At 39.1% G+C, this 12,104-nt stretch overlaps 2 protein-coding genes across 3 annotated transcripts; one reads left to right on the forward strand and one right to left on the reverse strand.

The window, feature by feature from the left end:
• Positions 1 to 366: 366 nt before the first annotated feature.
• LOC103370472 (H-2 class II histocompatibility antigen, A-U alpha chain-like) lies at positions 367 to 4,272 on the reverse strand. Of its 2 annotated transcripts, XM_008299542.1 has the most exons (5): positions 4,113 to 4,272; positions 3,194 to 3,454; positions 2,591 to 2,872; positions 2,336 to 2,500; positions 367 to 740 (listed from the first exon to the last, which is right to left on the reverse strand). In XM_008299542.1, the coding sequence occupies exons 1-4, from the start codon at positions 4,168 to 4,170 to the stop codon at positions 2,376 to 2,378; spliced, it is 726 nt and encodes a 241-aa protein (XP_008297764.1). In that variant the 5' UTR covers positions 4,171 to 4,272; the 3' UTR covers positions 367 to 740; positions 2,336 to 2,375. The 2 variants fall into 2 exon arrangements, with proteins under 2 accessions (XP_008297764.1, XP_008297763.1); XM_008299541.1 differs by lacking the exon at positions 367 to 740 and having other exon boundaries at positions 2,186 to 2,500.
• A 3,594-nt stretch (positions 4,273 to 7,866) lies between these two features.
• On the forward strand, positions 7,867 to 12,098 carry LOC103370471 (H-2 class II histocompatibility antigen, E-S beta chain-like). Its single transcript, XM_008299540.1, has 5 exons — positions 7,867 to 7,986; positions 8,096 to 8,356; positions 10,127 to 10,408; positions 10,499 to 10,609; positions 11,930 to 12,098. Exons 1-5 carry the CDS (start codon positions 7,929 to 7,931, stop codon positions 11,953 to 11,955), a joined length of 738 nt encoding a protein of 245 aa, XP_008297762.1. The 5' UTR covers positions 7,867 to 7,928; the 3' UTR covers positions 11,956 to 12,098.
• The last annotated feature ends 6 nt before the right edge of the window (positions 12,099 to 12,104 follow it).

Raw genomic sequence — 12,104 nt, forward strand, 5'->3', positions numbered from 1 at the left:
GACTTAGAATAACCTTTAGGAACCACGAAAAAGAGCTTAGAATTGTCTAACTTTTTCCTACCATCAGATACCATGAATAATTAAATAAAATTTCAAACAAGTAGTCTTTAAATGCAGGATTTAATATTTATTGCAAACTGTTCGTAGGATGAAAGCAGCAACTCTTGATTTATTACTCAAACATTATCAAAGCATGATTCAAATTGATCAGTTCAGATAAAATTATACAACTGAGCTTTTCTAAAGTAAAAGCCTAATATGTAATGTAGGGAGGGTGAGAGCCGGACAGCTCGGCCTTTGCTGGCCAACTCTGCCCTGTTTAGATCTGAGCCTGGAGGATTCCTCTTCCGATGGTTCAGCAACCCAGTACAGAGTCCTGATGCCGGACAGAACCCTCCTGAATCAGGGGGAGATGAGAAGTCCTGACTCCGATCAGATCCGCAATTCTTTTGTATCCAACTTGGGGAAGAAGCGAAGTCTTTCTTCAAGCAGAACACAGCTCCGCTGTGACTTCTCCAATTTGCACACAAAGAGTTCTGTCAGCATCCTCCGGTCTCCTGGTCCGGTCCGGTGCCTTTTTATACTGAACACAACTCTCCCCCTCCACATATCTACTGTTATTACACAGTTTTATCCTTCACACATACACATGATTACACATTTCTAATAGATGCTTCGCCTTTTAACCCTTACTCATGATGAGTTTATCATTAGCTTAGCATCTCATCACTTGTTTAGTAGCAAGAAAGAGCACAGTTTGGAAATCACAGGATACATGCTGGTCGTTCAGTGACAGACTGCTACACCCAAAGTGTAAGAAGGAACGTTTCTCTTTCTCGCAGGTTCTTTATTCCAACATCAGTCAGACTTTACAATGCATTATAGACCCCACTGGCACCTCTGTTACTGCTGCACTTTTTCCTCCAACAAACGCATTCCACTATGTGCAATAACTGTTACTACCTCATCCTTGTGTATATAGTCTAATTTAAAAAAAAACAAACAAAAAAAAATCTTCTGTATATAATGTTTTTCTTCTGTAATTTTAGTTGTTGCACTGTGTGTTTCTAAATTATTCTAGCACTGACTTTACACTTTTTCATTTTTAATCTGTTGTAACGGTGAACTTTTCCCTCTGTGGGCTCAATAAAGTTTATCTTTATCTTTCAAAAGAGCTGCTTTAACAATGAGTTCATACTGAGGACAGTGGCCTCATAAAACATGTTCAGACATGACCTGTTTTGAGGACAATGACCTTTCTTGCTCTCTTGACATTTTCACTTCTCCTCTCATGTACATTTATGCATGTGCTTTAAGTCAGTGGTTACAAGAAATCACCTTTCATTTATTACAATGTTAAAATTACTATTTCAAACTTAAAACAGACCCCAGATTACAGCACCTGTTATCATAGAGTATTTTATATTACTTATGCAGGGCCCGTGTTCTTTGTTCGTGGTTGCTTCTGGGATGTCAGTCTTTGGCCTCACTTGACACTTGATACTTGTCAAAATGACTCGGTGTCCAAATTAACTTAAACGTTGTTCAAAACGTGTCCAAAATGTCTTGAAACCTGTCCAATGTAAGTTAAAACTGTCACCAGTGACTTGAAGCTTTTCATGTTGACATAAGAACTGTTCAAAATCACCCAAAGTGAATCTAAAATGACTCGAAAAGAGTCAAAATAACAAAAAATTTTCCCAAAATGATTTCAAAGTTGTCCAACATTATTCAGAATGCAAGACTGAGCCCACAACTTTCCAAAATGAGTGTGTCCCAAAAGACATAGAAATGTGTACAAAATGTCGTAAAACTGTCCACAGTAAGTTAAACAGTCACTAATGACTCGGAACTTTCCAAACTATGGAAAAAGTGTCCAAAATGACACAAAAATTGCCTAAAATAAGTTAAAAACTTGTCACCCAAGATTTGAAACTATCCCAAATAACTTTCAAAAATTACAAAAAAATTATCAAACATCACTCAAAGTGTAGAACTTGACTCCGAAATGTCTCAAAACTATCACCAGTGACTCCAATCTTTCCTAAATTACTTAAGTAGTGTTCAAAAATACACAAAATTCATCCAAAATGATGCAAAATTCATCCAAAATTAGTTGAAACTTGTCCAGTGTCACTGAAAATGTAAAACTGAATCTGCAGCCACCAGAAACTAAAAGCTGTATGAACACAGAACAAAGACACTTTGGACATAAGAATCTTCATAATTATTTTAGGAAGTAATGTTGAACTGAGCAGTTTCTAGGTTTTAATCAACTGAGTTGCATAAAAAGCTGATTGAGTCTTCATGTTCATCAGTCTGTCTGCAAAAGCAAACACCTGAACATGACTGTGGCTGCTTTTAAAGTGATTCAGTTATTGATGTTGTCCTTTAACAAATAAAAATGTTCCACCTGCAACTCCCAACAAGCCCAGACTCAGTCCGACTCCACAGCAAACATCTGCTACGACACTCTGATGATGTTTAGGTAGTTCAACATCTGTAAAGGAAGACAAAGAGAATGTGGATTATAATGGAGACAGTTTAACAGTTTTTACTATAAAGTGCCTTCATGAGGTGAAATATTGACCCCAGAATCTTGTTTTGGGCGTCTCCAGCGCCGAGTGCTCCACCGTGCAGCTGTAAATGTCGCCTTCACTCGGCGTGAACGTCAGCGTGGAGAACTGGTGGAAGGTTTGATTGCTGTTGGGATAATATCGACTGAGCGACACCCCCTCCGTCACCGGATGATTGTTTTTAGTCCAGGTGACGTTGATGGAAGGAGGGTAGAAATGGTTCACAAAGCAGACGAGGCTGTTTTCAACTCCCAGAACAACTTCTTCTGCAGGGTAGAGGACGCTCTCAGGAGGATCTATGGTGGGTCAGACCACAAATAAAAACCTTCATCAGGAATTCGTCACAGTGCTGAGATTGTACAAAGTAAGTTAAAAAAGTGTCACCAATGACTTGAAACTTTCCAGAGTGACACAAAATTGGTGAAAATTACTCCAAAGTGCTCAAAATGACTTGGAACTTGCTCAAAAACGATTTCAGAAGTGTCCAAAATACCTGGAACAAGTCCACAGTTTGACTCAAAATGTCGAGAATGATCAATTAACGTCTAAAATGACACAAAATTCTTACAAAATGAGTCAAAGTGATTCAAAAACAGCTCACAGTAAACATGTTTTACCTTTCTCTTCTTCTGGATGCATTGACAGCTTTAAGTATGTAAGTATCCCTGCACACGCCCTCTTGGCTTCCCGAGCATTCTTATATAGATTCAAATCTCCGAATTCCTCAATGGGGTCCGGCACAAAATACTGTGGAACGGTGTACACAAGATCCTCTCTGCTGAAGTCCACATACAAAATCTCTTCACCATCAAATTCATACTGTGCTTCGGTTGTGTCATCTTCAAAGCAGCCAACAACGTAGGCGATTTCATGGGTGACTAAAAAAAAACAAAATAGAAACAAAGGACATAAATACAGACGAACCCCAAATTATTCACATTCTGTGCCAAACTTTGATTTACAATGAAGTTTTGTTTGACCAACAGGTTTCTTCTGGCTGGAAATATCATAAACACAGGAAGACACTGTTTTAGTGATGGTAATGATGAATTTTAGCAAAAATACCACATCCAAAATTATTCATACCCTTCAAATTGTTTGTAAGAAAATGCAACTTCCATACCATTCAAAATACTGGTATCTGGTCATTTCTACCAGTTCTAGAGCGTTCTAATGCAGTATAAACTGAGAACAGCTGATTCAGTAGTTGTCTGGTCAGTTACAAGTCATGACTGAAACCACAGATGTCTTGCAAGTTACACATTGTTGCTGCTCACAAGACATTTAAAGCCCATAAAGATCATATCAAGTGTTTTTAAGGTCCAGTGTTCACAGTTTGAAGCATCATGATAAAGTCCAAGGAATAGTAAATCACTATAAATGTAAAATTTGGCACAAGTATGAATAGCTTTGGGTGTAACTGTACAATCTGACGACCAAGTTGCTTCTGTTCAAACCTCAGCAATTTAAATTCTCTCTAATAAATTAAATCATGACCTAATATATGAAAAGAGTAAATGTGAAAGTCATCCTTACATTGTGCGGCAGCACCGATGCTGTGGAGCAGCAGGATTAAAATAGCAGAGAGCTTCATGTTGGAGCTGCAGGTCGTCGTTATTTAAAACTCTGAGTGAGCAAATGCAGGAAAAAAAATCTCACGATTAGTCACATGAACCAATCACAAACAAAAGACGCCCACAAAGAAAAAACAACAAAAAAACAAGGAACTGCGGAATGTCAGGTTGTGGGTCTTTGATGAATCAGTATAAATGTGAGTAAGTGTAAAAAACACACTGACCTGCTGTTAAATTTAAATAAATCGTTTTGTAGAAATGAAAGCTTGACCACAGTTTCCTTGTTATTTGAGCACTGACAGTAACAGCAGTCTGAATTTCACAATACAAAGCTATTTCACACTGACAGCTGACAAAAAAGGATATTTTATGCAAACTACTTGCTTTATCAAATAAATAAACTTCAGTTTTGGATTTGAAAACCTACCAAACTGATTCAGTGTCTCTTATTAAATCACAGCTGTTTTTTTTAAATAGTGCAACAGGTTACGTCAATCTTTGTTACTTTTGACAGCTCCTAATGAAATTATGTTCAACCAATAAATAAATTAAATCCTAGTATTTAAATTACAACTAATTTCATAATTGGCTGCTTAAAAACAAGTTTTTTTGTTGATTATTCATAAAAATCAAGTTGCTCCAACTAGTATTTCCACATATTTTAAGGAAATTTGAGTGATATCTAATTATTAAACTGAAATTTATAAAACAAACAAACAAAAAAAGTTGTTTTAATGTTAAGTATGCTTAACATGCGTCTCGTTTGACCTCTTTAATTGTCTCTACACGATCTAGGTGTTACCACAAGGGGAGTAAGTACTGCAGTCCTTTAAAAATAATAATAACAATAACAGTATGGACATCAAACAAAAAACACATTACAATTGTGAGACTTCCATTTTTGCATAAGCATTAGCAGCAAAATATTTCTTCAAAACTTGAAGCACTTTGTCAAACACCATTTCTTTTTATCATATGTGTGTTAACACGGTGTTTAAAACTTTAATCTGCAAATTGAGAAAGAACAGCAGTCAGAACAATGTACAGTAAAGCCCCAAATGGTATTTATTATAGTAATACACTGACTCATCACCATCTTCTTGCACTAGAACAAATACTTGCAGTAAATGGGTCCTAAATCCAACATACTTGCCACCATTGGGGTTTTCCTCTGGAGTGTGTGAATTAGGCTTTGTCCACAGGTAGAAGGGTATCTCACAAAATCAAGATGTTTTTCTACGATTTGACCAGTCATCCACATAAAAGCGCAGACTTACAGCATTAAAACGATTCTTTCAAAAAAAACTCCGACCAGAGTGAAGATTTCCTGCTATAATACTCTGTTTATGCGTCTGTGGTGGTGGGCGGATCAATCCAAAGTATCAATAGCGTCGATACCACGTTGGTATCGGTATCGCATCGTTACTTACGTGATGGAATCTATACTCAAGTTTCAGTTTCTCTTCTCTACGTTCAACAACCGTAGTTAAGCAAACGCTGCTCCTCGCGCGCACTCCTCTCACCCACTTCGCTTCTCTCCCTCACTTCGCTCCTCTTGCTCACGTCTCTCCTCTCCTCTGCCCTTCCCTCCGCTCCCTGCTACTCTGTTACCTGCCGCTGTCTGTCTCATCACTCAGAGACACTCAGCGATCTGCAGAGAAGAAGAGAAGCGCCGTTTGGTGTTGTTTCACAGCTGTAGATTCCAAACACTGCAACCTGCAATATTTGCAGGAAACGTTTATGATATTGTGGCAACACCACAAACTTATTTAAACACTTGAAAACACACCCAAAAGAAAACTCTGAGCTCCAAAGCAAACGGAGGGAGGAGGAAGAGGGAATCCTGGATGAATTTTTTATTTTTCTAAAAACGAGGTGGTGTGTAGGGTGGAGGATATTCAGTTTTATAAAAGCCCTGCTACATGTGGACAAGGCCTTCGTATGAATGCATCCACCATATAATGTACGGACTACGCCCCCTGGTGTTTTACACAGAGAAATACATTTCTTTACCAGTGGATTCGCTGCAGTCATGAGAGATTTGATCAGTTTATTACTGATAACATCGATCAAAGTTTCTGCTCAAGACAACAAGAGCAAAACAAACTGGAGCCATGATGCTACCAAATGAGGAAGTTCTCCTGTATAAGTGCTGAACCTCTTTTATTTGTATTGAATCAACAGCATCATGCATGATACAAGATCCTTTACATATATTCAACAAATAACACATGTAAATTCAATGCATACACAATAAAAGGCAAATTAGAACAATATGTATTTAATGTTGCATATTTCAAAGCTGACATATAAATGAAGTAGTTTATCCTTGTGAATTCCATGAGAAGTGTCTTGGCATGAGAAGTTCATTTAAAAAATTAAAAAAGAGTTTAGAAAAATCAGCCAGAAACAGACCCAAAGCAGCTGATGCAGGAAGGGAATAAACTACTAAGACTATTTCTTTGTGGCTCTGTGACCTCATTGAAGCCAGTGTGCAGTTGCATTTATATTTTCAGCGTATAAACTAAAGAATAACTTTCACAGTCAAATGATCAGACTTTCATTCTCTACAACCACATAACGCCTTACATAAAGACACGATTTAAATAGTCCATCTGGCTTTTCTTCTTTGATTTAGTCAACCTGTTTTATTGAATAAATAACTTTATTACGTGAATATGTGTCTCTGAATCAACACAGCAGCAATGCCCAAAACAACTCAAGGTATTTGGCGTCTAGTAAAACAAGAAGATGATTCCACCTTTAGAAACGTAGCAGCGACTACCTTAACTTGTCAGCAACAACATCTGGCCTGAAAACTAAAAGAAAGTGGCGTAAAATGTGTGCCGGAAATACCAAACATGTATTTTAAGCCTACATCTGGTGAGTCAGACTATGGAGAGTGTAATACTGAATTAACACTGGCCTTATGTGGACTTTAAAATGTTTTTCCTTCAAATCATAATGTAGAATGCATTTTAGTTGTATAGGAACGTCACTTTTGGAAGACATTTTTAGGAATAATGCTTGATAGTGTTGACTTTCAAGCTTTCTGTGATTTCAAGGACAGTGAAACATGAANATGACTGTGGGTTTTGTTCCAACATTGGAGTTTCTGAGCATTAAACACTGAATTTCCTGCATTCGGGTTCAGTTTTATGCTCCACTTTGTTCCTTTTCTGGTGGAAATGTCTTTATGTAAAAGGAAACACCAGCTCTGTTAATTCACAGACAGGCCAGAGCTCAGGGACCGTCAACAAATAACCCCGGCGAATGGAAATGCTTTAAAAAAAACTCAATAACATTACATTTATTGCTTGCAATGCCTCCAAACTCATCACACATCAGTGACCTTCCTCTGGTTGTACTACAGCGCTAGATCTAAATGTAACATTATTGATGCCGCAAGTTCTAAACTTTGAATATCTTTCCAGCTTTACTGAACATGTTCCACTGCAAGTCCTCGTGCTTTGCAGCTCGGTCCGTCGCAGGGTTTAAATACACAGAAGGTTTACATTTGTGACACACTGGGTGCATCCTATGGTTAGTACAGAAAAATAGAAAATCCTGAGAGTGTTGTTTGTGTTTAACGAATCAAACATCTGCACGAATCTAACAAGAAATAAGCAAGTAAATCCCTTCACACAAACACCACGCCCACTTATGTGTCACACCTGCTTACAAAGAACACTCGACTGCTTCACTTCCTCGTGTTTCCAGATCGAGCTCAGTCTGCTTCCTTTTTTTTTTTTTCATTTGTCGTCTCCAGTTTATCAGCATGAGGGTTCACGGATTTTTGTCCCTGCTGGGTGTTTTCATGGTGTTTTCAAGAGCGGGTAAGTAACTTTAGACAGAACACAAACAAGCTTTAACATCTCTAAATTTTAGATTTTGCTGTGTCGGAGTAACAGAGAACTTTTCTAATCCTTGTTGTGGTTGTTACAGACGCTGTCTTTGCTCACGGTGTGCTTCGTTGCCTCTTCACATCCACTGAAGACGTCCTTTATCTGGAGCAGATCTACTTCAATAAGTTGCTCTTGGGGCAGTACAACAGCACTTTGGGAAAGTACACTGGCTACACCGAGAAAGCACATGAGAAAGCAGAGGCACTCAACAAAGACAAAAAAGCCTTGGACCAAGAAAAGATTAAGTTCCTCATATGTAAATTCCACATCTCATGGGTGCTTGACAAGATCTCAAAACCAGGTGATTTGGTTGATAATGCTCCAGATTACAGCAGCCTGTAAATGTATTATGTCTGTGATATTAAATACCCATAAAAGTGCTGAGAAAGAAGACGACAGGTGAGTAACTGGGAGACAAATTCACGTTTAGGAGAGATTTACAGGGAAAGTTAATGCAGAAAATTACTGTTACAGTTCAATGAAAGCATAACGTTGGAGGAAATATTTAAATATTTTTCTGAACTGAAAGATATGGGGGCATTACTGTAACAAAACTATTTGTCCATGCGTATGGAGCGTTGTCTGTCTGTATCTCAATCCCTTGGTCTAAAGTGAGATTTGTCAATGTGTGAAAGAAGTTGTCAATATGAACCGGAATCTACAAAAGTCGTCTCACAATTTGTCTGTCTGTCATCAGGTTCTCAAATGTGTAAAAAACTGCCTCATCTGTATTAAGATTCTGACATGTAATATTAGTTGTCAGTGCATACAAAGATATTTGTAGTTGAAAAGTCTATGTATTTGAGTTGAGTGGCTTCACCATTGGCTGTCTTTTCACACATGACTTTTGCTACACTTCTACCATGAGAGAATCTGAAACTGGAGAGTGTCTGAAAATCAGCGTTTCTGTGTCCTGAGCTCAGGCTCACAGGATTGTTCATCGTGGCTGCTACCGCTCTGCTGCCCTGTGCCTCAGTAGTTACACTGCCTGCAAGCTATCATGAAAGAGTTTGCTCAACGACCCATAAACTCAGCAGATCTAACTTGTTCACATATACCTGTAACATTCTATTTTTAGACGCCTCAGCAATTGCCTCACTAATGATACAAACATGTACTCATTGTGTGCGGTTGGGGTTCCATCGTTGTCTCCACCCTGCCTCACAATGTCGCGTACGCTCAAAGACTCTGATGCTTAGCGCTGCCTGATGGCTTGCAATTCTACAATTTCATTTAGCAGACCTTCATTTGACAGACTGAAAACAAACAAAAAATGTCCCATTACCTCCCTACAGCCTGCTATTGGCATCAAACGCCCTATCACACTTGAACTTGTTCAACAGCACTTATGCAGGTTGTTGTCTCCTGACTTGTGTTGTATCTGCTCTCAGATGTACGTCACGTTGGATAAAAGTGTCTGTTTGTATTTGTAATTGTAGAATTGTGTAACTGATGGCTACAGAGGTACAGGGCAGCAGAGCAGTACACACTGACAGACGTGACGTTCTGCTGCCTGCAACATCCTCCAGCATGACTGGTTTGGCCATGGGTCAGTAATGGCGTGGGGAGGCATTTCTTTGGAGGGCCACACAGCCCTCCATGGGCTGGCCAGAGGCTTCCAGGTCTGGGAGGAGATCCCTCAGGAGAACATCCACTGCCTCATCAGGAGCATGCCCAGACATTGTAAGGAGGTCATACAGGCATGTAGAGGCCACACACGCACGCTACTGAGCCTCATTCTGACTTGTCTTGATGAATTTCCACTGAAGTTGGATCAGCCTGTAATGTGATTTTCCACTTTTATTTTGACTATGATTCCAAATCCAGACCTCCATGGGACAAGTTTGATTTACATTGATCATATTTCTGTTTTGTTCTCGCATTCCACTATGTAATGAGTAAAGTTTTTCAACTGGAGTATTTCATTCATTGAGGTCTAGGATATGGTGTTTTAGGGTTCCCTTTATTTTTTGAGCAGTGTACTTACACTGTACTTTGCAATCTAAGAAACAGAAACAAATGCTATTTTCTTTTCTGCTAAATGGTTTTATCTGTGGGTATTGTCCTCCAGTTGAACCTACTGTGAAGCTGACCTTAGTGGAGGCAACAGGAGGCCGACATCCCAACATGCTCGTCTGCAGCGCTTACGATTTTTATCCCAAACTCATCCAACTGTCGTGGCTCAGGAACGGAAAAGAGACGAAAACTGATGTGTTGTCCACCGAGGAGCTGTCCAATGGAAACTGGTACTACCAGATCCACTCCTACCTGGAGTTTACCCCATCACCCGGAGAGAAAATCAGCTGCAAGGTGGACCACGCCAGCCTCAAGGAGCCCAAACTTTACGACTGGGGTGAGATAGTGAGGCAAACATGGAGGTAGAAGACATTTGGTAAAATTGCGTGTAAATCTAATGCACTGTTTGCGATAAATGTGTTTTCAGAACTATTTGATGAATCAGAGAGGAATAAGTTCGCTGTTGGAGGTGCAGGCCTGCTGCTGGGTTTGCTGGTTTTTGTTGCTGGGCTGATTTTCTACAAGAAGAACTCAGTAGGTGAGAGACAGAACAACAACAAAAACTCAAAAATATACAAAAAGTCATGGTCTCCAGTGTTTGTGCTGGTTAAATGTGTGCAGTGATGAAACTGCCACTGTGTCTGTAATTTGTGTTTTAAGATTATTTGATTTCAGGATGAATAACCCATTGCACCATTCTGCATGATTCTGCAAAAGTGGCAGAATATTTACGCTGCTACTGTTTTAAATCAATTCTGTCAGAAAAGATTTCATATTTCACTGTCCTTGAAATCACAGAAAGCTTGAAGGTCAACACTATCAAGCATTATTCCTAAAAATGTCTTCCAAAAGTGACGTTCCTATACAACTAAAATGCATTCTACATTATGATTGGAAGGAAATACATTTTAAAATCCACGTAGGGCCAGTGTTAAGTCAGTATTACACTCTCCATAGTCTGACTCACCAGATGTAGGCTTAAAATATACATTTGGCATTTCCGGAACACATTCCACTTTCTACTCCCTGTACACTACCTGTGTGTCACTAGTTTTAAAATCCCCAACAACAGCCTCTGAGCAGCAACTTACACACTGAAAGTAGAAGGTTTTGATGAAGATTTGGACTGTGCAGCCCTGCATGGCTCACTTTTGAGTCCCAGTGTGCAAATGTTAAACTCTATTTTGGGGCACCATCACTGCATCCTGGGCTTAGCTAGATAATTGTGATTTGTTTCAAAGGAATCCAAACACTTCAGAAGTTTTTTCTCACCTATAGCAGAATGATGTGGTGCAGTCAGACCATTCTCCAGCACTGACACATCTGCAAGTATGCAAGCCTTCACGAGGGTGTGTGACGTAAATATTGTAATTTGCCGAAGACCTCTCTACAAGCACCCCAATATTTGTGTCTCAACTATGACAACTATGCTACAGTGGCAAGAGTGTACATGTGCAAACCCAGTGTCTTTGCAAACTCCTGAAAAACTTTTATGCTGTGTTCACACCAGACATTAGTAAAAATCATTTGCAGGAATGATTTACATGTAAAGTCGGCGTGAATGACATGATTCTCGCCCCGTTTGACGTGAATTCGTGTTGGACGCACAAGTTGAAAAATCTGAACTTTGAATATGAATATATGAATGTCTCACAACAGTTTGAAGCTCCTCATTTTCTGGGTTACCAGGGTGACAAGCACCGTTGTATCACACATATGATTGTATAGAAATAACGGTAAAGCAATAAAACAAAATGTAGCACCTGCAGTAGTTTCTCTTTTGTCTTTAGGTTTTCACACCAAATCATTGTGACTTAAAAGGACAAATTTGTGATTCGGGTCTTCTTTTTGTTTTCAGGCCGGACGTTGGTGCCGACAGGTTAAGGTTGTCGCTGCTACGTTTCTAAAGGTGGAATCATCTTCTTGTTTTACTTGAAGCCAAATACCTTGAGTTGTTTTGGGCATTGCTGCTATGTTGATTCAGAGACACTTATTCACATAATGAAGTTATTTATTCAATAAAACGGGTTGAC

The sequence above is a fragment of the Stegastes partitus genome, unplaced genomic scaffold, assembly GCF_000690725.1.
Source record: "Stegastes partitus isolate 25-593 unplaced genomic scaffold, Stegastes_partitus-1.0.2 Scaffold1431, whole genome shotgun sequence".
NCBI lineage: Eukaryota > Metazoa > Chordata > Actinopteri > Pomacentridae > Stegastes > Stegastes partitus.